Raw genomic sequence first — 21,579 nt, forward strand, 5'->3', positions numbered from 1 at the left:
AGGGGAAGCCTGCTCCTCCTTATCATGCATCCCCTGGCTGCATAGCAGGCCATTAGGCTGTAATTTCAACCCAGCCTCTCAACAGGAGGCAAAGTGATTTGCATCATCTGACCAACAGCCCAAGGTAGGGTGTTTATGCAACTGTAAAACAGAGGGACTCCTCAGTAGGCTCCCGATTGTGGAAAGCCACAGATGACAGTGCTCAGCAGGCCAAAGGAAAACCACAACATCGCAATTCATAATCACCTAGGGCAAGATCTCCCTACAGAAAGAGAGAAAACCTCTGAAGATGCAGCTATATTGTAAGAAACAAGCGGTCATCAAAACAGCAGTGCACCTACACCAGCTTTCGGGGTGGGATGTCCCCTTGGCCAGGTAGTTGTGGTAGAACTTCTTTGTTGGAGAGCACATTTCAAATCTAAATCATTCAACAGAGCGCTGACACTAAACCACCGACACCAAGTGAAACAACACTTCCCCAAGACAAGGGGTTCAGAAATACAATAGCACATGTGCAAAGGAAAATATCCTATCTGTTGCAGAATAGCCAGCTACCCAAACATCCACATTTCTCCGTTAAAGCTGGAATATATAAAGCTGTATAAAGAGCTATCAAAATTATGATGAGGTGCAAAGAAAAGTCTCTCAGACTTAAAAGGCTAATGAAGTGTTGTCTCAAGTTTTCATTTCTTCATCAGAGAAATTTTAACTTGCAGCAGAATATGTTTATATTGAATTCCAAAAGCTGCCATTTAAAATAAATAAATTCTAAAAGCTAGCCTAGACACTCAGCATACATATACACACACACACGTTACCAGTTAATTCATTTTGCAGAATTATGACTCCAATGAACAGCTCTTCAACTGTGAAGAAAGATCAAATCACATAATAGCTCCAGGAGTGACCCTTTTAACTAGTGATCTCCTCACTCTCTACTCATACCCCAAATTTTTCATTCATATAAATGATATCTACAGGATTTCATGAAAGTGGAAGCATTACAGGCAAATGACACGTTGCAGTAGAAGTGATATTAGAAATGAGGTCCATACAAAATCTACTTACTTTATTGAAAAGATAAATAACAGCTGCAGGAGCTCCAGGAAAGGAGGAGGGCAAGGGAAAAGGAAGAGTGGACAGTCATCTCCATAGTAACTACCACTATGAAACTCAGGGGAGAACTTGTCTGAAAGCTGAAAGAAGGATGCTACCACTGGAAATAGACTGTAATACAACTGGTGGAAAAAAAAAAACAACCAACCAACCAACTTGCAAATAATTTGCCACATGGTCAATGATCCCTTAAGCTTTAGTTTATTTAATCAGAGCCAAGAACATTTACCAAGAGAGAAAAGCAAAGAAGAAAAGCATCAAATCAAAACATAATGATGATATGGCCATTACTGCACAAATTATTTAACAATAAACATACCATTAAAGTAGTAAAACTACAAATGTTCAGGTTAAGAAGGGAAAAAAAAAAGTTTCCTCAGGAAATCCTGTGCTACTGGATGCAGCAATGGAAGAAAGTAAAGGAAAAGCACTATACCAGCATAAGCTAGGCCATATATGTATAATGCCTGTGATTTTTCTATCAACACAAGAGACCTAAGAAGATTCCAGAGAAGATATTTACAGAAAAAAGATCTATGCTTCTCAAATTCAATTCAGAGCTAGAAAATTCTTACACTCCCAAGCTTCAATGCTGGTGATGAGGACTGCCCTGTTTCTGACCAGTGCTCACACCTCTCCCACACCTCTCCCATCCATCTGGGAATCTTGAGACTCACTCCCTACTTGTGATAACATCTGCTTTGGTCTGACCCATAACAACAATAATACCTGCACTGCGGTCAGTTTTGGTGAATCAGCAGTAGTCCACGCTCATGCTGCCATTTGCAAGGAACACGTCAAGAATATATTCCTACCACTGACACTTTGTCTAGGTCAGCCTCAGGAATAAATACAGAATAAGATTTCCTATAGTTCAGTGTATGCCAAACCAGCATACAGTATAAACACAATCTTCAGGTACTTATAAAAAATACCAAAACCCCCCAAATATACTTAAAACTCAATGTTAGAATACACTTCCACTTTAAAATACTGGAATGATGCTCTGTTTGTTTTCATAATATCGTTATCTTTGCAGAGCACATAGGACAACATTATTCAACCCAGGCTGGCTTTTTACTCAGCACACATACAAAACACTCAGGTCAGAATTATTGCATACAACATCATTTCTGCTAACAGCCCATGGTAAGTGTCCTCTAAATGTCCATATAAAAGAAACTAGATGCTTCCATCACCAGTTTGCTTAAATAATAGTTAAAACACAAACTAAGTCTTACAGTGCTTAGCAGCAACATCTTCAGATACCTTGTCTGGAGACTGGAGAAGCTGAACCAAATGAAAAATTTATTCTGGCAACACATCCTTACATTCCAAATGTTACACTGAATGAAAAGATTAGGAGCCCACTATTACTACAAAGTAGAAAATATCAAGAATCTTCAGACTGTACTTCTCTTCCCATATCCTTTGTTTCCTAATCCTTCAAAAGACCACTAAAAAGTGTCCTTACTTCATAAAACTGTTACTAAATTTAATCTCAGCAAACTACTTACTGCCATATATTACAGCATTTTACATCTTTATTTCAGGAACAGGTTTCTGCTTTTCCATTCTTGGCCTTTTATTCTTGCTACAATTATTTTTATCTGTTGACATCTTTTTAAGCTGAAATTTTATTTTTTGCAAGAAATGAAATCTGTTTCATTTAGTTCTGAAATCTTACCCATACTTGATGGTGTTGAACGTTTTCTCATTAAGTAATCTCTTCTCTTCCAGAAGAATAAGACCACTGCAAATGCTAGGATAGTTAATTTCTAGGAATCAAAATTTTTAAATAGAATCCCATTCTTTAAATAACCTAACAGAAAAAAATCATGGCATTGCTGTGATCTTCAAAATACAATTATATGCCCTTTTTTTTCTTCCTGTCTTTGATTTTAAATTCATTTCGGGGGAATTATGAATGGAGGAGTAAGGGGAAAGACACTTATTTGTAATACATGTGAATGTTTGGGTTGTGGGGGTTTTTTCCCCCATTCATGGAGCAGGATCATGGAAACTGATGCATGGAGTGAGCAGACAAAGCTGCAGGAGATCTCATGGGCCTCAATGTTTGTTTGGTGAGGATGCAACATTTTACCTATCGGGGTAACACAGCCCAAAGCAAAAAACATGCATATTTCAAATTATTCATGTTTCCACTATTTAGGATGAGATGGCCTAGCTTTGGAACAGCAGCAACAGCCAGAAACAGCTAAGAGCACAGCAACAAGTCCATCTCTGCTGACATGACAAAATCTCTAGGAACATCAACCACATGTAACATTTCTTCTGAAGTAGCATGGCGCTTTGGGAAGAAAAAACACTCACTGGCTGTCCAGATACAGTCCTCGATGGGAAATGTTTTTAATACCACCCTGTCTTTTCGAAATGCCACCTAAGCAGATTGTCCATAAATGCCTTAGTCTCTGGACAGGAGAGTAATAAAAGATAATTTTCAGATAGGAACAAAATCAAGAAGGTTCTAAAGAGGATCAAATCAGATAGATGTCTCTTCTCCCCCAGATCTCAGCTGCAGCAGTCTAGTCACTGGGCTGAGCCATCAGTCAGTAGCTGAACTGTAGCATCAAGGTAAGAGAAGACCAAGCAACAGCATAGATGCACACAGAAAATGACAGAAGAAACTAGATGCAGCAAAGTTATGTTAACCCAAACATCAGGCTAGGGTCTTATATAGACAGTGGCTTATGTGCATCAAAAAACCTCTTTCACATTGACACACAAATTTGCTTGGAAAAAGTGTATTTCAATACAGAATCAATTAATTCCTACACCAATTCAAAGCAGCCTCTCCCTGGTATTTAAGCAGTCAACATCTGGCCTGTCATACACAGGGGTGAGACCTACGAATAAAGTGAATGACAGTAGGAATGGGTTATCAAGCAGCTGAAAGAGCATTTGCCATAGACAGAACACAGAAACAACTGTGCCTGTCCCGTCTGGCTTTGGAAACTTCCTTGGTCCCTCAGGGGATGAGCCCAAGCTCAAGGTCATGAAGACCTCCTCCTACAACTCTGACTTTTGAAGAGAAGGTGGCAGGTGAGGACAAGCAAGTTTGAATCAGACATTGCTTAACACTTCTCAGCTGTTATAAATTGTACCTTCATAATTATTAAATCACTACCCGGACGAGTTGTTTACATAGCTGTCTACCCACAAAGTTAAAGTGTCTCAGATTCTTGTACCTTGTTATATCTTTGCCTGTCGGATAGAAGAATCCATGTCAACAACTTCTGTTTGTTACTTATGAAAATACTGAAAGAACATTAATCACCTGATTTTTTCCTTTTCAAACTACTTAGAATGATCTCCTTGACTTGCATTATAAAGCAGGTAATCTGTCTTTTTACTATTCCTGTGCAAATCCACTCTGATGGACTACTGCTTTGTTTATAAGGCCTGTTATTTAAATATAAATGTGCTGCACTAAAAATATATTCCACTCATATCAGAATTTCCAGAGGGGGGTAAAAAAAATAATAAAAATTATTATACATGAATCTTATTGCCATTTTGGTTTTATTAGGGATTAATATAGTTCTTCATAAGCAAACAACTAGTGCAGATTTGCATAGCCTACCGAAATTAGAAAAAAATAATAGAAGCACCTGGTTGATAAGTAGGATTACATTATGTGGTAGCAGGCAACAGCTGAATACAAATACATTATATAATGTTTCAATTAGTGAAAAGACTGTTCACTAAAAAGGTCCTGGAAAAACACTTTGATATTACAAGCAGTCTCCTGCTTTCACACCTGAGTCATAATACACTGCTTTCTCCATCACCTACATGACCGAGTAGAAATCCCTCACACACTTACACATGTGGGAACAGGATTGACCTTGTTTTATGTCTTGACTGGAAGCTGCTGTCTAGTGCTAAAGAGACTGTTCATTATTAACTATAAAAACAATTTGACAAAAAAAGGAAAAAAAGAAACCAACCCCGAGTCCCCTCAATCTTTTGACAGCTCTGCTGCAAGAAAGTCTTTTGCAGCTCAAGCTGAAAAGCATGTATCACTAAAAGAAACCACTTAAATTAGCAGCTTGCCTAATACGCAGAAGCTTGCCTATCCTCAACTGGCTTTTTTTTGTGCTGAGGGTGCAATACGGCTCTGCCAGCCCAGCAGCTGTGCAGCCGCCAGCCAAAGGAGACCAGCGTACTCACCCCCACCTCCTTGGCCACATACTCCCAACCTTTTCGTTTGACAAACCTTGACACTCATCTTGCCCCACAGTAAACCAGTTCAGGGAGTTAAATTGGCATCTAAAAATATTTTTTTAAAAAAAAAGACAGACAGGAAAATGGAGCAGGGAGCCAGCACGAGGCAAGGGGCAGAAGCACATCCCACGGATTGGCCTTGCTGTAACACACAACCACACTTCTGATTGTCACATGCTTAAGACTGTTAGCAGAAAGCTGCTCTATTAATTAAAGGCCTCAGAAGATTCCTAATAAGCAATTTCTGGCCAATCTAGCTGTGGCAGCTTAAAACACTACTGCTCCCCAGTGGGTTGTTCCTTTCTCCTGCAGCCAGCAACCTACCCTGTAGCAGAACTGGACAAAGTCTCTTCTCCCAGGAGCTGTGCACACCCTTAGTCCAGGCAGGGACATCCATCCACTTTGCTGCCCCTGCAAGGTGGGGAAATTTCTTCAACCCTATTTTTCTTCTAAACTAAACAAACCTCTTTGTCCCCCTTAATGGAGAAAATATTCTAACAACAAAACTCCAAAGTTTAAAGCTTAACTACTATTAAAATCAGTCAACCTCCTCCCACTTTTCACAGCCTTCTATTAACAGAACCTTACAATAAAAGATAAACGCATTTGTGCACTTGGCAATTCTCTGAGTGCATTTCTGGTAAGGGGGCCATGTAAATGAGTAGCCACCTGATTAGTAACAGGAAGCAAGCAGTAGCCTACTATCACCAAAGATTAACATACTGTCACATCAAGTCTGCTCTGCACATGGTTCTTCTTGGGTAAGGTGAGCAGCTGTTGCTAGAAAACACATAGCTGTCTCGGCACACTCTTATTAATTGCCAGTGGTTGTAGTCTTAAGAGTTGCCCATAAAGTGTATGAGCATGCAGCACAGTGACCAAGCACCTTTGGCCAGTTACCTATCGACCTTCTCAACTGAGAATCATAGCTGGAAATTGGAGATTCATAACAAGAACGTGCAGCCACACTGAAGTTACACTTCTCCTTCAGCAAATACCTTTTTTATGGGTTTTGAAAACGCACAATTTTTACTTGGTGAAGACCATCCAACCAGATAGTCTATGAATCCTATACACCAATGCTTTTGTTCATCTCTCCCCCAAGCATTGAACAAACTAGCAACTACTCTCACTTACATGGCAATTAGACAACAACCCATTACACAAGGGATTCAGTGTAACGTTTGAATGCTTAGCTTTTGCCAAATGTTAGAATAAGCTGACACCTCTTTACTGGCTGAAAGTAGTCTTTAGTCCTCAGGATTAAACCCCTGCTTCCCCACACCTGGTCACTCGTAATACACACAGCTCAGATCAAAGCAAGTATTTTCCATTCTTTGAGTGTAAACTCAAACAAATCTAAGTATTTTGAAGTTCGGAGCTTGCCACTACTGCCTCTGCCAATCCTCCCCAAACCCCATTTATTCTGTAAGCAGGGCTTACAATTTTTGGACTGATCTGGAGACTATGCAGAGGCAAAGCTGTACAAGTATTTTTTTTTTCCTCCTTACCACCACCAAGCTGTCAGAGCTGAAACCTGCAGCAACAGAAAAGGCAGGTTTTAGTACGCTTTTAGTACTATTCCATGATTTCTGTTGGAATCTAAAACGCTAGACTTGAAAAGAAATGGAGATGGGACTTTCCCTGTTGGCTGCCAAACTGCCTGTGTAGGTAGCTTTCTCCAGTCCCCAGAGAGCAAAGGTGTTAATTACTGACAAAGTACCCACAGACTAGTTGGAGCCATTTGAAGCCTAACAGCACCAGGCCACCAAATTCAAAAGCCTGGTCCATCAAAGAAAGTATCTAAGTGAGTTCCTGAACAAAATCTGCAGCATTATATTAAATCAGCATACTTTCACCAGAACCACAATCTCTCCCATCACGATGCTTTCTTTATGGCATGTGTGGCTCTTCAATCAAGCTACGTCACTAGGAAAGGCAGTGAACCAGAAAAAAAATAGATGTGATAAACCTGAAGCAGTGCTTGGTTGGGGGTTCTGCTGTTGTGTTATGCAGCTTGGCATGTATGTGTGAAGTAAGGAATACTTGGCAGTAATCTCTTCACTGGTCAGCAGGCAGGCTGGTAGGGATTTACCTCCCCCACAGACACTTGTCAGCACCTACCTATCTATGGCTAAGTCCTCTGACCTCACTGGGATTCACTGACTCACTGGGAGCATCCACTGCCTAATTCTGACCCAAGGGAAATCTACACCAGAGATAACTGGCGTAGTAAGACCACAAGGCAATGCTAACAGTTAGCGAATTCACCCTCCACTCAGCTTGCTATGAGAATTGGCACTTGCTATTCATCCAGGCTCTCGTGCAAATTGTCTCTGAAACTGGAAGAGTTTGGATCAACTATAAATGCAAATTAGAAACACACACATGCTGCACACAAGCATGAATCTATCTCCATTTATATAATGTGACCCACTCTAGGAGGGGGGAAAATGCTGCCAGATCAGTCCACTGAACTGACTGACCTGGGAGCCAGAAGACTGCCAGACACAACAGCTGGGAAGAGGAGGGAAGAAGGAACTGGGAAGAGACTATTTGCCTTCAGAGTACCAGCCTGCCATTACACTGAAGAACTGGAAGGTCAAATCAGAGCCTTAAACTACTAAACAAACTGGAGCCGCTTACAACAGCCTCCCTTATTTACTATGCTTACTTGCTTAGCACTCTTTGTTTCCATCACTGGTGTGAAATACAGGTGACATTTCTCTAGAAGATGACAGGTTCAAGTTTCCAAAAGAAACATTCCTGCCATATGCCAAAGAAAACCCCAAACAAACCCACCAAAACCCCACAAGCCATAGAAAGCTAAATAGTAACTTACATATAATGCATGGTTCAAACACCACAGGAAACCTGGTACTAAAAACTCACTGTATTATACAGAGCACGTTCTGAACACATATGCTTCACGAAGTGCACCAATCCCTAAAATAATTTCACTGCATATACCATCAGCTATATACCACTGTATTTTGAGAAGACAAATACTCATTTTGCAGAAAGGAAAAATCTACATGAAGTACATGCTAAAGCTAAAATGTTTAAATGTGTATTTTAGTACAATAGTGCCATTAGTTGTACACACAGCTGAACATACAGTTGAGAAGTCTGATTTTGAGGAAGCCCAGAGGGAAGACACGGAGGGCACGCTTTCTCAAAACTTGATGAGCTGAGGCAGCGAACCCATGGATCCCATTTCAGCCCCATCCCCCCTCCTCATCCTCCTGCATATCCTTTGTCCACCCAATAGTCCTGGCACAACTCTTTGTGGATCCCAAGATGACCTGGATTGAGGAAACATTACATGTTCAGCCAAACAAAACAAAAATCCTAAAAGGAAACAAGACGACAACATCAAAACACTCAACATGCTACAGTACAGCTTAAGAGAAGGAGCCCAGAAGAGGTCTATCTGCAAAGAGGAAGCTGGGGGAGGAAAAAGGTAGATAAAAGTCTGTGTTTGGTGTTAAATGCAAACAAAACAGGAATGTTCTCATTGACAGCAACTGCAGCAACAAATGTTAACATTATCTCAACAGTTCATGATGCATGAAGGAGAACTGAAATGATGCCTTGCCTTCCACAAAAGCCAGAAAAGTATTTTTCATCTTGGCTTCTGTTTTGGGGTTTTTTGTGTTGTTTTGTTTTTAACCTAAAAAGTACCAAAGGCACTGAGTTCCCTATTATTAGGCCTGACCACCCAGCTGCTTCTCAAGTGTCTGAATTCCCACAGCCAAAAACTAGCAAATATTCATCAAAAAAAATTTCACCCACAGTACTCAACTGCAGTTTCTTGGGACTGCAGCAATCCCACTCACTTCTGAAGCTGGACTGTGCAGGGCACCAGAAGCAGGGACAGCATAAGGGAGAAGCCCTCCTGCCCCTCGCCAGCCCCAAGAGAGGAAGTGGATTGCCCCCTTGGTTGCACTGGTGGTGCTGTGAACAAGAGATGAAAACTCATGCAGATTAAAATTAAAGACCCCTGGCAAAAAGCCTCAATCCATCTTCCTCTTGCTATTATTTTAAAACCTAAGCAGCTCTTTGAACCTACTCATAGTGTGACCCTGCAAGCGGTTGTGTCAGCACGGCTGAGGAACGAGGGGACAAAGCAAGTGCAGAGGGCAGCAGAAATTCCTTAAGATAACGTTCAAGCAACAGTGGCAATGCTGTGAAACGATAACCACTGTTTCCCAGGATCACACATACAGTGGATGCCACTAAGCAGAAATCATTTTCAAGCCTCTGTTGTATCTCATAAAGCCAAAAATAAACACACAAATACTCTTCTCCTGACCGGCAGAAGGATGCAATGAGCCCTACAAAATTTCTATCAGTATGGAAGGTAACACAGATTTTCTTCTGATCCACCAGAGGAGCTAAGTGGGCATATTAACTAGACTTTGAGTTTGTTGCTTGGGGCAGTAGAAAAGGTTGTGGGGACCAGGGGTGGGAGGCACAGGAACAAGAACACAGAGGTGTCCAGGAAAGCACCATTCTCCTCACTCTGTCAGGCTTCTCAGGGAAATCATAAGGTCGTGCAGAAAATAGGAATATTTCTTTTGTTTGAAAGAGAACTTTATTTTACAGTTCATTTTGGCTTGGGACTAGGATGTGAGGAGTGGAGGAAAAAGGTTGAGAAAGCATTTTCCGTTTCTGTCTTTTAAATGACATTTTTCAGACAGCCTGTTTTGGTTCTTACTTCACACAGAGGACAACTCCCAGCCTCCTGCATTCTCAGCATATTTTCTGTAATAGATTGGCTTGAGTCCTACGATTTTAACCCACATTTTGCACATTCAGGATAAGAACTCATAAGAGTTCAACAAGGACCTCATAACTGACTTCTAGGAAAGAGGGAACAGCTTGCTACAGCAGTATCTCTAAGTAGTCCTTTGCAACCGATACCTACCACAATGCTTTACTATACAGTTTCTCTTCTCAGAAGCATCTGTTTTATACTTTTTTTTAAAAAAAAAAAAACTTCACATGGTTTCATTCACAGAAAATTAAAAATAACAGGAACACTAACTACTTCAGTGATGCTTTCCTTGAAATTACACAACACGTACATATTGACACATCCCTGAGAGGCCAAAGCCAGGGCAGAAGGAGGGGGGGCAGGAGGGGAGAGAGTCTTAAGGCATTTAATTTAGCAATCACCTACCGCAAAAGAACAACTGCTTTTCCATGCCTTCCAGAACAACAAGAACCACCATCTAACCGGATGGATGAAGCAAAATTTACTATATCCTCACTGTTACTCGAAAGACTCCACACTGGAAAGTCTGCTTATGGTAGGGCAGTATGTGCAACCATACCCTACTGATAACATAATCACAACCTTATAGCACAAAAGGGACAAAGCAGAAAAGCTTTAATACGTTAATCACAATGCACTACTGACCTTTTCCTCGAGGGCCCTTCTTCAAAATCTGAAGAACTAACATCGTTGCTCGTTGAGGACACTTGCGATGCATCGTCCTTCTCATTCTCCAGCTGTTCTGATCCCGGTCCTAATCCCTTAGATTGGCCATTAGTGAGAAGTCCTGCAAACGTGACAAAGTAGTACACAATATTCAAAACCTGCATTACCAGTGCCAAATGGATTTTATAAAAATTCACGCATGACACTAACAACAGAGAGCTGACGCCCAAAGCAACTGTCTTGCAAAGAGATATACTGATAACATTGATTTTGCACAGAAGTACTCCAATGAAAACCTGCCTATTTGTGTGTTTCTGATTTGGTTAACTGTAAAGCCCCAATCCCAAATAACCACACTACGGGTGTTTGCAATAGTATTTATAATCTTGCCATATCCTTCATTTGAAAAGGGACACAGCTTAGTCAAACTCATCCCTGCTTTCCAGAACTCCTGCTAACTGGCATTAGAGTCTTTTGCATTTATCTGCAGATCAGTTAAGCTGCCATTTGGTCCAATTTGTTGTCATCTTGCTCTTCTTTCTGCTGCTTCCAACTACTGCAATTACGATCCTTTAAAAAAATCCTGAATCCCAAAGGGGTGAACATCGAAACTCTCTTTCTCAACTCTTGTTTTTCTGGCCAAGTGTCAACGCATCTACAGAAACTCCAGACTGCCAGCAAAGGTACACAGCGCAGGGGAAGTGTCTGCCACAGCTGCCTTCCCTTTTGTGCCTTTTCTCTCCTGGAGGAAAACTACAGCAAGCAGAGTCACATAGCTGGAAGACAGCATTAGGCCCTATACAAGCATAGCATTTAACAAATTTTGCGTATTATCCTCAAACAAGTAACTACAATATAATATGACTCTTACAAACAACAGCAGACAGACAGTGAAACCGCTCATACTTAAGAAAGAATTAAAATAGCAACATACTCTTCGGTATGCTTTGGGATGAGAGGGAGGAAAATTACTAACAATTTTATTAGCTCAGTATTTACTCAGTGTTTTAAGAGCTTATTACCAGAGGAGCTGCAATTTTATCCAGGTGAATGCTTTCCCATCTTTCCACCAAAATGCTTTTGCAAATGGCATAACAAAGCTTTGTTTCTCAGCTTTACTTCCTCCGAGAAATGCTGGTAGGACTTCCCTCCCTCTGTCATTTCAGTCCCCATTTCTATAACTGCATCTTAGAAAAGAAAACAGGGAGGGGGCCAACCCCTTTCAAGATAAGCCGGGCAGCAAGGCTGGTAAGAGTACTAAACCAAAAATGCCTACTAATAACAGCAGTTCAAAACTTTCCACCAGTGCTACATCAGCACTACACCATTTCAGACCTCTGTTTTCAGGAAAACCACTGTTTGGCACCATCAGTGCACTTACTCATCGCATAACCGAGCACTCAACCAAGCTCAGCTTCAAAGAGACACCGAAGCATAACCAGAGCAAGAGGAAGGCACCCCCTCCAGCAAGCTGCCTGCTCTCAGTACTGGCACCTCGGCCACAGCCACGGCCAAAGGCTCCTTCCCCGCAAGGTCGGTTATTCACGGCTCACCTGGGCACTATGACTGTGTGCGATACATCATCTGCTAGCAGGCTCCAAACCTTTCAGCACTTCTGATTTCAATCTAATTGCTCCGATTGCCCATTTTTGAACTGCCTAATCCAAAGCTGCATCATAGCACTACATTACATTGCTCTCTTCTTTTTCCAGAGGTTGCTCTTATTCATTCTGAACTACACAGAATTTGTCTTTGCTTGGAGCCAGAAGTGGCTACATGGTGGCCACATGCTGCAGTTTTTGTATGCCATTTTGAGAATACTACCTACAAAGCCTGGACCTTTTTTGTGGGGAAAATGCAGTGAACTGGTAGCTCAGTTTTCTTCTTCCTAATATGGAGCCCACAAAGCAAAAGTTGAAACTAAGCACCAATTTTTGCATTAAAATGTCTCTTCTAGTAAGCCTAAGACTGGTAGAGAGAAGTTAAATGATCCAATTTACATTTTCACTCCCCTTTGTTAAATTCCTTTCAATACTTCCTTTCCATAAAAGAGATCTCAAACTGTGACCCAACAAATAATACAAATTTCAGTATCAGCACATGATACTACAACAGGGTTTGTAATGTAACACAATGATACGACACAGGGTGACAGCATCCCTTCAAAGCATTCCCAAGGAAATGAAGGCAACCTTTTAAAAGACACTTAATAGATTATATTTCTATGCTGAACTCACACTCACTAGAAGCCCTAGTGCCCACATTTATTCTTAAAAAGTTTTCAACTTTTGCTTTGCATTTTTCCATTAAACCACTGCTGATAAAATTTACAATTTTTGAACTCCAGAGAAGTCTAAATCAAGCATATCATTTGAGGCCTGATACTCAGTAACTTAACTCTTATGGCAGAATTTGATTAGGTTTTCCAAAAGCAATATTTGTTCTGGAGACTTGCCACATGTAAAAGCCAGCAACCTGAAGTATATGAGTCAAGAAAATCACCTTTCAGGCTGTCAACTTGCATGCACTTGGAAGGCAATTTTTATTCATCCTTTCACCCTGCCAAACCATCAGTGCACTTGGGAGACAAGCATGATTTGTGTCCTTTACGGAAAAACATCGGTTTCTCTACTATCATTCATCATAACCAGCACCATCCCAAAACGCAATAATATTGCTGATAACTAAAGTTAGCTATCGTCAGCTGAAACCAATTAAAACAAGTGCCCTAAAACAGAGGTATAACACCACAAATGAGAGATACTGATAAATAATGTGAATGGGTGTCGTGTTCTACAGGTTTTCATGGCCAGCATAATTGCAAAATCCACTCTGAAGTGATGAAAGGCACAGACAGCCACAGTCCACAGCCTCCTTCCAAGCACTGGAGAGAAAGCACATGCTGAAGCAGGCTGTTATAAAGTTTATTGCCACTCAATCATTTTTATATCAAATGCATTCAGTTTGCCCCCAGATACCTCTTCCTTCAAACGCCATTCCTGCTATCTCAAACTGCGATAAACCATGTTCATTTCTGCTGCGCATCAGTCAGGAGCTATAAAGGGTCTGGAGGTCCCAGGACGGGGTGGGGACACCACAGTTGTGCCAAGTGACACTCAGGCACCCACATCACCATTAATGAGTTGGCACCAGTGCAGCTGACGGGACATACAGTTCTGCTGGTGCACTCCAGGAACAGAGTCTGGCGCACATCAATCCACATGGGTTTGATTCCCTGAAGTCAACCAAGCTACAGGAAGCAGCAGGCATTCGTGTTTCTTAAAAGCTAAGCACTGCAATTGTATATGTATATAAAGAGGGGAAAGCAACCAAGCAAGAAAATACTCTTTTGCATAGACTAGAGAGCTGAACCACTCTTTAATACTGGCTACTTTGGAGCACTCAGAAATAGTCATGGAACAAGCATGGAACCACTTTGTGCCCTTCAACCTCTAAATCACCACGCCAGTGAGACCCGGCTCATGGCAAAGCCCGTGACTAGTTACGTTCTCAGCTGCTGGAGAGCTGGCAGCAGCCGCCTGCCCCTTATCCACTAGGCTCGTCTCAGCTCCAGCTCTCACTGCCTTCTCCCCTGGCAGCTGGACTTGTGACCAACCACAGGGCCTGAATAACTAGGCAGAATAAATCAGGGTTGATAAAAATAGACTTTATTCCTGTAATATAAAGTGTTTGTTTTAAAAGTCAAATTAGATTTTCAGTATTTTTTAAAAAACTAAACCTCATTAAAATTAAATTTGAAAGTACAGCAACTTGGATTATAAATCAGTGTAAAATTTCATATATTAAAATGACTTACGTGAAATAATAATTTATATATGGAATGAAGCAGTGCATATTTGCTGCCAAAGTTGAAAAGGAACTGAAACACTTGAACAGCTCAAAGTCACTGAATAAACACTGCTTTAACTAAGTCAGTAATAATGAATTATTTAATTAAGTCAGAAACACAGGAACTCACATATCAAATGACATCTATGGTCCCTTAAATACACTGTCCTGTCTCTAATTGATCAAGACTACATACTTTAAGAGAAAGGCCAGTTACTAATCCCTAGTAATTAGAAAGGGTAGCTTAAAACTGAACCATGGAGATCTTAGCATCCTTTCTAAAATGTATCTTAGCCACATAAATGTCAACTTCACAGTGTTGCTGAATTCTTTTTTAAACTTCTGCATATGCTACAATAGCAAACTGCAACGTTAGTTATGTGCTGCTTAAGAAGGAAAAAAAAAAAAATCCACTCATCAGCTTCCAAGTGCATTGACAAAAAAGCAGCAAATGTGAATATTACGTCCACTCTGTTACAAGCTGGGGAAAGCAGAAGAGCCCTTTCTGCCTTCTGCGCCCCTGTCATTATTAAAGAGACTTCTATTACCTCCTTTTTATTTGCCTTCCACACTCTGAATGTTTTCAAATCTGTCTGTGGCTACAAGTTTGTTTGTTTTTTCACATGCAGGAAGGGCTCTGCAACGAGCTAAATTATACCTTCTAGGGTGATCCAGACAGAATCCAGTTATCATGGCTTTACCTTTGCAGAATGTGTTCCCTCTTGTTCCCACTGCATCTCACTATCCCCTTTGCTTCTTGACTGTAGTTGTTAACTGAGCGGAGGTCTTGCTGAGCCTTCTCCGTCAATGGTGATGCCCCTTTCACCAAAAACAGTGTGTGTAAATAACAGTTAAATCTGCTTAAATGAGCTTACTTTAGAGGGCTTGCACTGACTCAAGCTGATCACTTCTCAAAACAGCCTTGCAAGTAAGACTTACTATTCCAGTGCAGGCAGGGCTTAATTTATATTGGTACTGATTCGCCAACCTTACCATTTTTGGTGATACACACGCACTTCTGGCAGCAATCTACAACTCTATTCTCAAGCCACAACCTAACCCATCCCTGGTTGTCTGGAGAGATGGCTGACAGGCATGTGCAGGGCAGGTCTTGGGAGCACCTGAACATGTGATGCAAAATCCCAGTACCTGGGAACACACCATACAATAAAACACCATGTAAGTATAAATATATATGATGAAAACAGAGGAGGAAGAAAGAAGCAGAAAGCAGCAATATACGGGAAGACAGGAAAAAATGCAAGGGAGGGCTTGGGGTTAGTTTGTTGGTTTTAAGAATAGAGGAGATTACAGTAACTGGTATGTTCTTCATTATTAAAGTTACTGAATAATCAGGAAACCAAAGGGGAGCATTAGAACAAATTTTGGTATCACATGCTTACTTGAACACAGTGGTTGGGTGAAGGGACTTTCACAATGTTTCCAAAACACTATTTCTACATCACTTACTCTAATGCCAACAAGGCATCTGAGCATGAACATTTCCATGTTCTTACAACACAATAAACACACCTATTTTGGTTTGCTGTTTCCCAGTCCTAAAGCAGCTTAGGAAAAGAAAGACATTCAGTTGTATTTCCTGTCAGTTCTCACAGTCAGAAGCAACAAAGCCATCACATTAGAAAAATCAGCAGCCAACACCACACAAACACAAGCCAAAGATATCAAAAGCATTAACTGACCCAAATAAGGGGAATTTCAACATGACTGTATTCACAGCTTTCTATGTGGGATGAACACCCAACATCAGTGGGTCCACACAGTGCAGGGCAGGGGAGCCATACTGCAGATCTCAGCTATACGTGAAATACATAACTCTGCTCCCGGGTGCTTCTTGACCACGCAGGGACGCCCACTTGCCACTGCCAAGAGATGTTTGCCTCCCTGCCTCCCGCAACCCCCCTCCTTGCATTCCTCCCTGATCCCTGCAAGCTGAATTGCTTGGGGCTGGTACAAAGACCCAGTTTCCAGGGCAATTGGCAAAACACACAAACACAAGTTACAAGAAGTTAAAAAAGCGGATTTACTCAAAGCAGCATTCTCACCGTGCTGGGTCGACAGTGTTATTTATGAGAGCATGCAATAGCACGGATTGTAGTTACGTAGGCATGAAGCTGAAGTGTTGTTCACTTATGGAACAACATGCCTGCCCAAGCTTGGTAGTTGTACAGAAAAGCTTTGTTTAAAAAAAAAAAAATTAGTGATTTTCTTCTTTTTGCAATGTCCCATTCAGGATTGCTGCCACAAATGTTAGAAAGCAAGGGGTTTAATTGCAATGTTAGAAAGCTAGGGGGTTAACCATCCCACGCCATGGTCTGAAAGGTCTGTGCCACCTGAACATGGACAAACTTGACAACTCACCTGCACCTCTTGTTTTCCTTCAACCTAAGAACTACAGGACTTAACAGTTTATTATGAGCTATAGCTTTATACACAAGTTTACCTGCAAAGTACCATTAATGAATAGTCCTCACCCATTTTCCAGAAGTAATAGACAAACAGCTGCAAAACAATACAAATTCACATCCCGTTGTCTGTAACCCTAAATTCATCTTCTACCCAAAACGCCCTTACATACTAGACTACGTGCTGAAACACTACCAAAATCTTGGTAGGCACATTAAATAAAACCATTAATCATTTGATGCCAAGTTAAAACATACCTGTATCTCTAAAACATCTGCAATCTGCATTAATCAGCATACTGTACAGAGTTACTGTATTTAGCTGTTGTATAGCTATGCACAAAAGATAATTTAGTTTTATAGTGCAAATGCCATCTGTCACATTGTCACAGCATGACAAGGTATCACATTACATATTAAACAGACAACACGCCTCGAAAATAAGGCCTATTTTCATGCCATGGTTGTCTTAGAGACTAAAGAACTGGGTTTTCATGATAGTAACATAATTTAAAAACAAAACAAAACAAAACATTTTTCTCTAGGATAAGAGATACCAATTCCCTGTCCCTTTTTTTAAGGATAGCTGTCACAAAGAAAATGCTATTCTGATCTCATTTGGTAATGCAAAACCACAACAGTTTTCTGTCTCTAAACCACAGCATGAAACAGTCGTCGTTTATACCACACGATGCTCTGTGTTGCCACCATGATGGTAATTAATGGTACATGGTCTTTTCAGATGACAAGCCACTGGACATTAGGTTGATTGTGGTACATAACAGAGCATATGCATAAAGCAGTACTGTTATGCCAAAAACTGTTAGCAAATAGCTTGTACAGTCTTCATAAATGACTAGAAGAGTGCTTTTATATGTAGATATACATCATTACTATGGAAGCCAAGCATGAATGACATTACAGCACAAGACGTGTTTGTCAGCCTGTCAAGAGACAAGATCACCAAAGAGAACTGATTAAATAATACAGGTTGAAAGAAGATCCTTGCTCCTATTACATCTCCATCCAAAATTGCTATTAAACAAAGATGTTTATGAGACTTTGTTTCCTGCGTATGAACCCATTATCAAGTACCTGTTAGCAGCATTAATTGAAATTATATTGCTCTGGTGTTTCAACACAACACTTTTAAGGGTGTTTTTTGTTTTCATTTGGGGGAGTTTGGATGGGACGATAGTAGAAAAAAGAATATAACAGTCAAAAATGAACCTAATTTAATTCTGCCAGGAAACTACCCGAGGCCATAGGACATACTTCAAGCCTCAGTTTTATTTATGAAATATGCATCTGGAAGAAATTTTTTAAAAACCCAAAACCAACCCAAACCCAAGCCTGAACTGTTGCCTGCAACACATCATACACAGAGGAAAAACCTCACCTGAAGTCTATACTTCCGTTATTTTAGATTTAAAAAAAAAAGTCTATTCAAAGGGACACACCTCTCTGATTAAAGACATTTCTCTGCTTTTACAGACACAATGAAAACTCCAAACCCCTGATTCCCCCAGGGAATCACGTGACCCCTTCTGGCACCTTATTCTTCATAAGGCAGAACAGAGGCCATCAGCCTGGGCTCCATGGTGGTGTGGCCTGGATGGGGGAGGGAACAGGATTACCAAACAGGCTGAGCAGCAGGGTAGGTCTTCATACACAGGTGAAAGAGAGATAGCAGTAGTAATGCTGACTCCAAAAAAGCTGGGGAAACCAATATATCTCTCCTGAATCCCCTTCCTACAAATGCAGAAACTCTGACTAAATCAGAGCTTAAAGCCACAAACAGCTTCCTTAAAATTAAAAAAAAATGGGAAAATTGAAGAGGGGAAAAAAAAGGAAACCCAAGGAATGGTTGCCCCAGGACCCAACAGTTAGAGCTGTCCTGAATGAAGCAGAACAGAGAGGAGGAAAGAGAGCTGATGGCCACCACCCTACCAGCTGCTCCCTATCTGTTACATCGGTACTATTGTGCTATCGAGCTCCTACCAATTGCCCCTGGAGCTGTATGATAAGGGGAGAGCAGCAGCGTTTCTAATAAGTAGGTACCAGGCCGTGTAAAGGTCATTAAGTTTTGACAAACAGAAACACAGTGAATTTTATAGTACTGTAAGCACTCCCTGTTAGCACTGGGGAAACGAGCACCACATACTCTTTCTGTGTGTTGCCAAGGAATCACAGTATTTGATATATGCAGCTTGCATCCACCTCTGCCCCCAGCTCCCCCCGACTGCAGTCAGAAAGCTTTGGAGGAACAAGAGGACTACAAATGTAAGCTATAGGCCTCTGGTGTTCAGAGAGACATAGGCAGAGAAGGCATGAAGCCCTTTGCAGAAGCAAGGGAACACCATTACCAGGAAGAGAGCTCAGTTAGGACGCTGGGACCTGGACTCTGTCCAGATGCAGCCACCACCCAGCGGGTGCCTCTGGAGAGGTCACCTCCCCTCCACACACCTCAGCTCACCCACCTGTAAAATAAAGGTAGTGAGATCAGCCTCCACAGTGAAGCACAGGGAAGGGTACAGACAGTAAGCAACGACATGAGACTGGGGGTTATTATTAAAATCCCTCAGTGGTGTGTGCCTCTTGTTGATTTTGGCGTTGGACAGAGTGGTTTTATTTCTCCCTGAGGGGAACAAGTGCCCTTTGATTTGCAGCTATGCCAGGGACATCTGTCCTACAGGACATCTTTTCTCATTTGGTAATAACATATGCAATCTGGAAACAGAGTTAAAACATGCATTTCATTTGAAATTACAGGCACAAGCAGGTCCACAAGTGTAATTTAATCTCTATTTAGTTCAAGAATATCAGTGATAGAAAAATCAGCATAACCATTGAGAGACAGAAGAGTCTAAGTTCTCAGGTATTAACAGAATTATCAGTGACATACGAATAAATTATTTTTCGGTTTTTATGCCAACACCATCATGTCTTGTTTATCCTGCCTTTTCTGGGGAATTTAACGGCTGAATGGAGAACCAGTGGGGTAACATCCCATGAGAGGAGAGAGTAAAGAAAACCCTTGACATGCCTGTGAAAGAAAGCATTTCATTTTAAAATGTTCTGTTCTTTCCACTTTCATTTGGTTTGTATCTATTTGACAGTTATTTGGAGAAAAGTTACTGACTCAGTTTCCAAAGCATTTTTGCTTGTTCTTCTCAAATATCCCCTCATGTGAGGGAGAGAGCATGGATTATTCTGGTAAATAAGAATTAAGTAAAGCAAGCTAGTCAGCATTTAAGGTCTTTGTCACCTATATGTGAGCACCAAGGGAGGGCAATTCTTCCTCCTTCTGAAGCACTTACAGATCCATCTTAACTGTAATGCACCACTAGCAGTTCCATTTTTTACTCAGTTATTTCCCCCCACCTCGGCATCACAGTGATATACTTTTAGACTCAGTGACATACCTTATCCAGTTTCAGTGTTAAGCTTCCACTAGGAATGGATGGACAAAGGAACAGTAAACCCACACTTCAAAAATACCCATACCTCGGCACCAAGGGACTAGACAGATTAGTAAAAATGAAAAAAAAAAAAAAAAAAAAAAAGAGAGAGAGAGACATTCTGGTATTTTAAGTAACATGAGAAGGAAAGCTATGCCAAGAGCACGTCTCCAGACAACAGCTATTCTGCACTAGAAAGTAAAAATTAGCAATTGTGTCTCCACAGAGTATAAACGAAGGAGGAAGAAAGAAGGTGAAGGCAAACACAGTGAGGCAAGGAAGAGCCTGTTAATTGGGAGAAAAAGCAACATATGAATGTGCAAATAAAACAAGGGAAATAAAAAGGCATGCAATGTCTCACTGCTAACAATGAATACTTGCAAGCCTGAAAAGGGAGAAATGTGCAGCTAAAACCCAGAGGCTTAGCAAGGCTTGCCTATATTTGTTACCACTTCTAGGAAACCCTTACAGGCCGTATAGTTCAAAAACAGTATCTGCGTGAAACCAGATACAATAGCAAAACAGCATCTTGACGAACATTTGCTACACACTTTTCCTCTAATGAAGCACGGTTCCTACTGATCTGCAGTGAGGGAATCACACAAACAGGCCGGGCTTACGATCTCGGCAGACGGAGGTGACGAAAGGCCCGTTTCTGAAACCAGTGTCACAGACAGTCAGCATCTTCCCCCCGTGAAGGCAGCTGCTGGCAGCAGGGGGCAAAGGACCGGGCCTTCAGAGGAGTGCGGAGAGCTGGCTGCAGGCAGTCAGCCTGTGGCATGGCACTTCAGTAACCTCCACAATCCTTTGAAGGACCAGGTCCCGGCCAGCCCTCCTCCATTTGCAAACGGGAGGCAGCAAGAACAGGCAGCCCGAGTTGCTTCTTTCTCAAGTAATCCAAATTAAATTAAATGATCAGAGGAATAAATGTGGACCTTGACTTCTACATACACCTCAAAAGTGCACAAAACACCAGACTCAGAACTGGAGGAGGTTCTAGTACAGAAGCGTACCGTAGGAAATAGGATGGGGA

General features: G+C 41.3%; 1 protein-coding gene across 7 annotated transcripts in view; it reads right to left on the minus strand.

Annotated features, from left to right (window-relative positions):
* The window catches only part of JARID2 (jumonji and AT-rich interaction domain containing 2), a 225,289-nt gene that overhangs the window by 88,076 nt on the left and 115,634 nt on the right, over positions 1 to 21,579 (minus strand). For 3 of the 7 annotated variants that reach the window (XR_012623778.1, XM_074828896.1, XM_074828936.1), the window contains one exon: positions 10,790 to 10,931. The exons of 3 other annotated variants lie outside the window; for them this stretch is intronic. Coding sequence is in view for 1 of the 4 variants with exons in the window: in XM_074828896.1 (XP_074684997.1) it covers positions 10,790 to 10,931 (142 nt within the window). In the remaining 3 variants the exon portion in view is untranslated. Of the gene's footprint in view, positions 1 to 5,688; positions 5,708 to 10,789; positions 10,932 to 21,579 lie in introns of those variants that run through there. One more of the 7 variants, XM_074828945.1, reaches the window with a different exon arrangement.

This window comes from Strix aluco, chromosome 1 (genome assembly GCF_031877795.1).
Source record: "Strix aluco isolate bStrAlu1 chromosome 1, bStrAlu1.hap1, whole genome shotgun sequence".
NCBI lineage: Eukaryota > Metazoa > Chordata > Aves > Strigiformes > Strigidae > Strix > Strix aluco.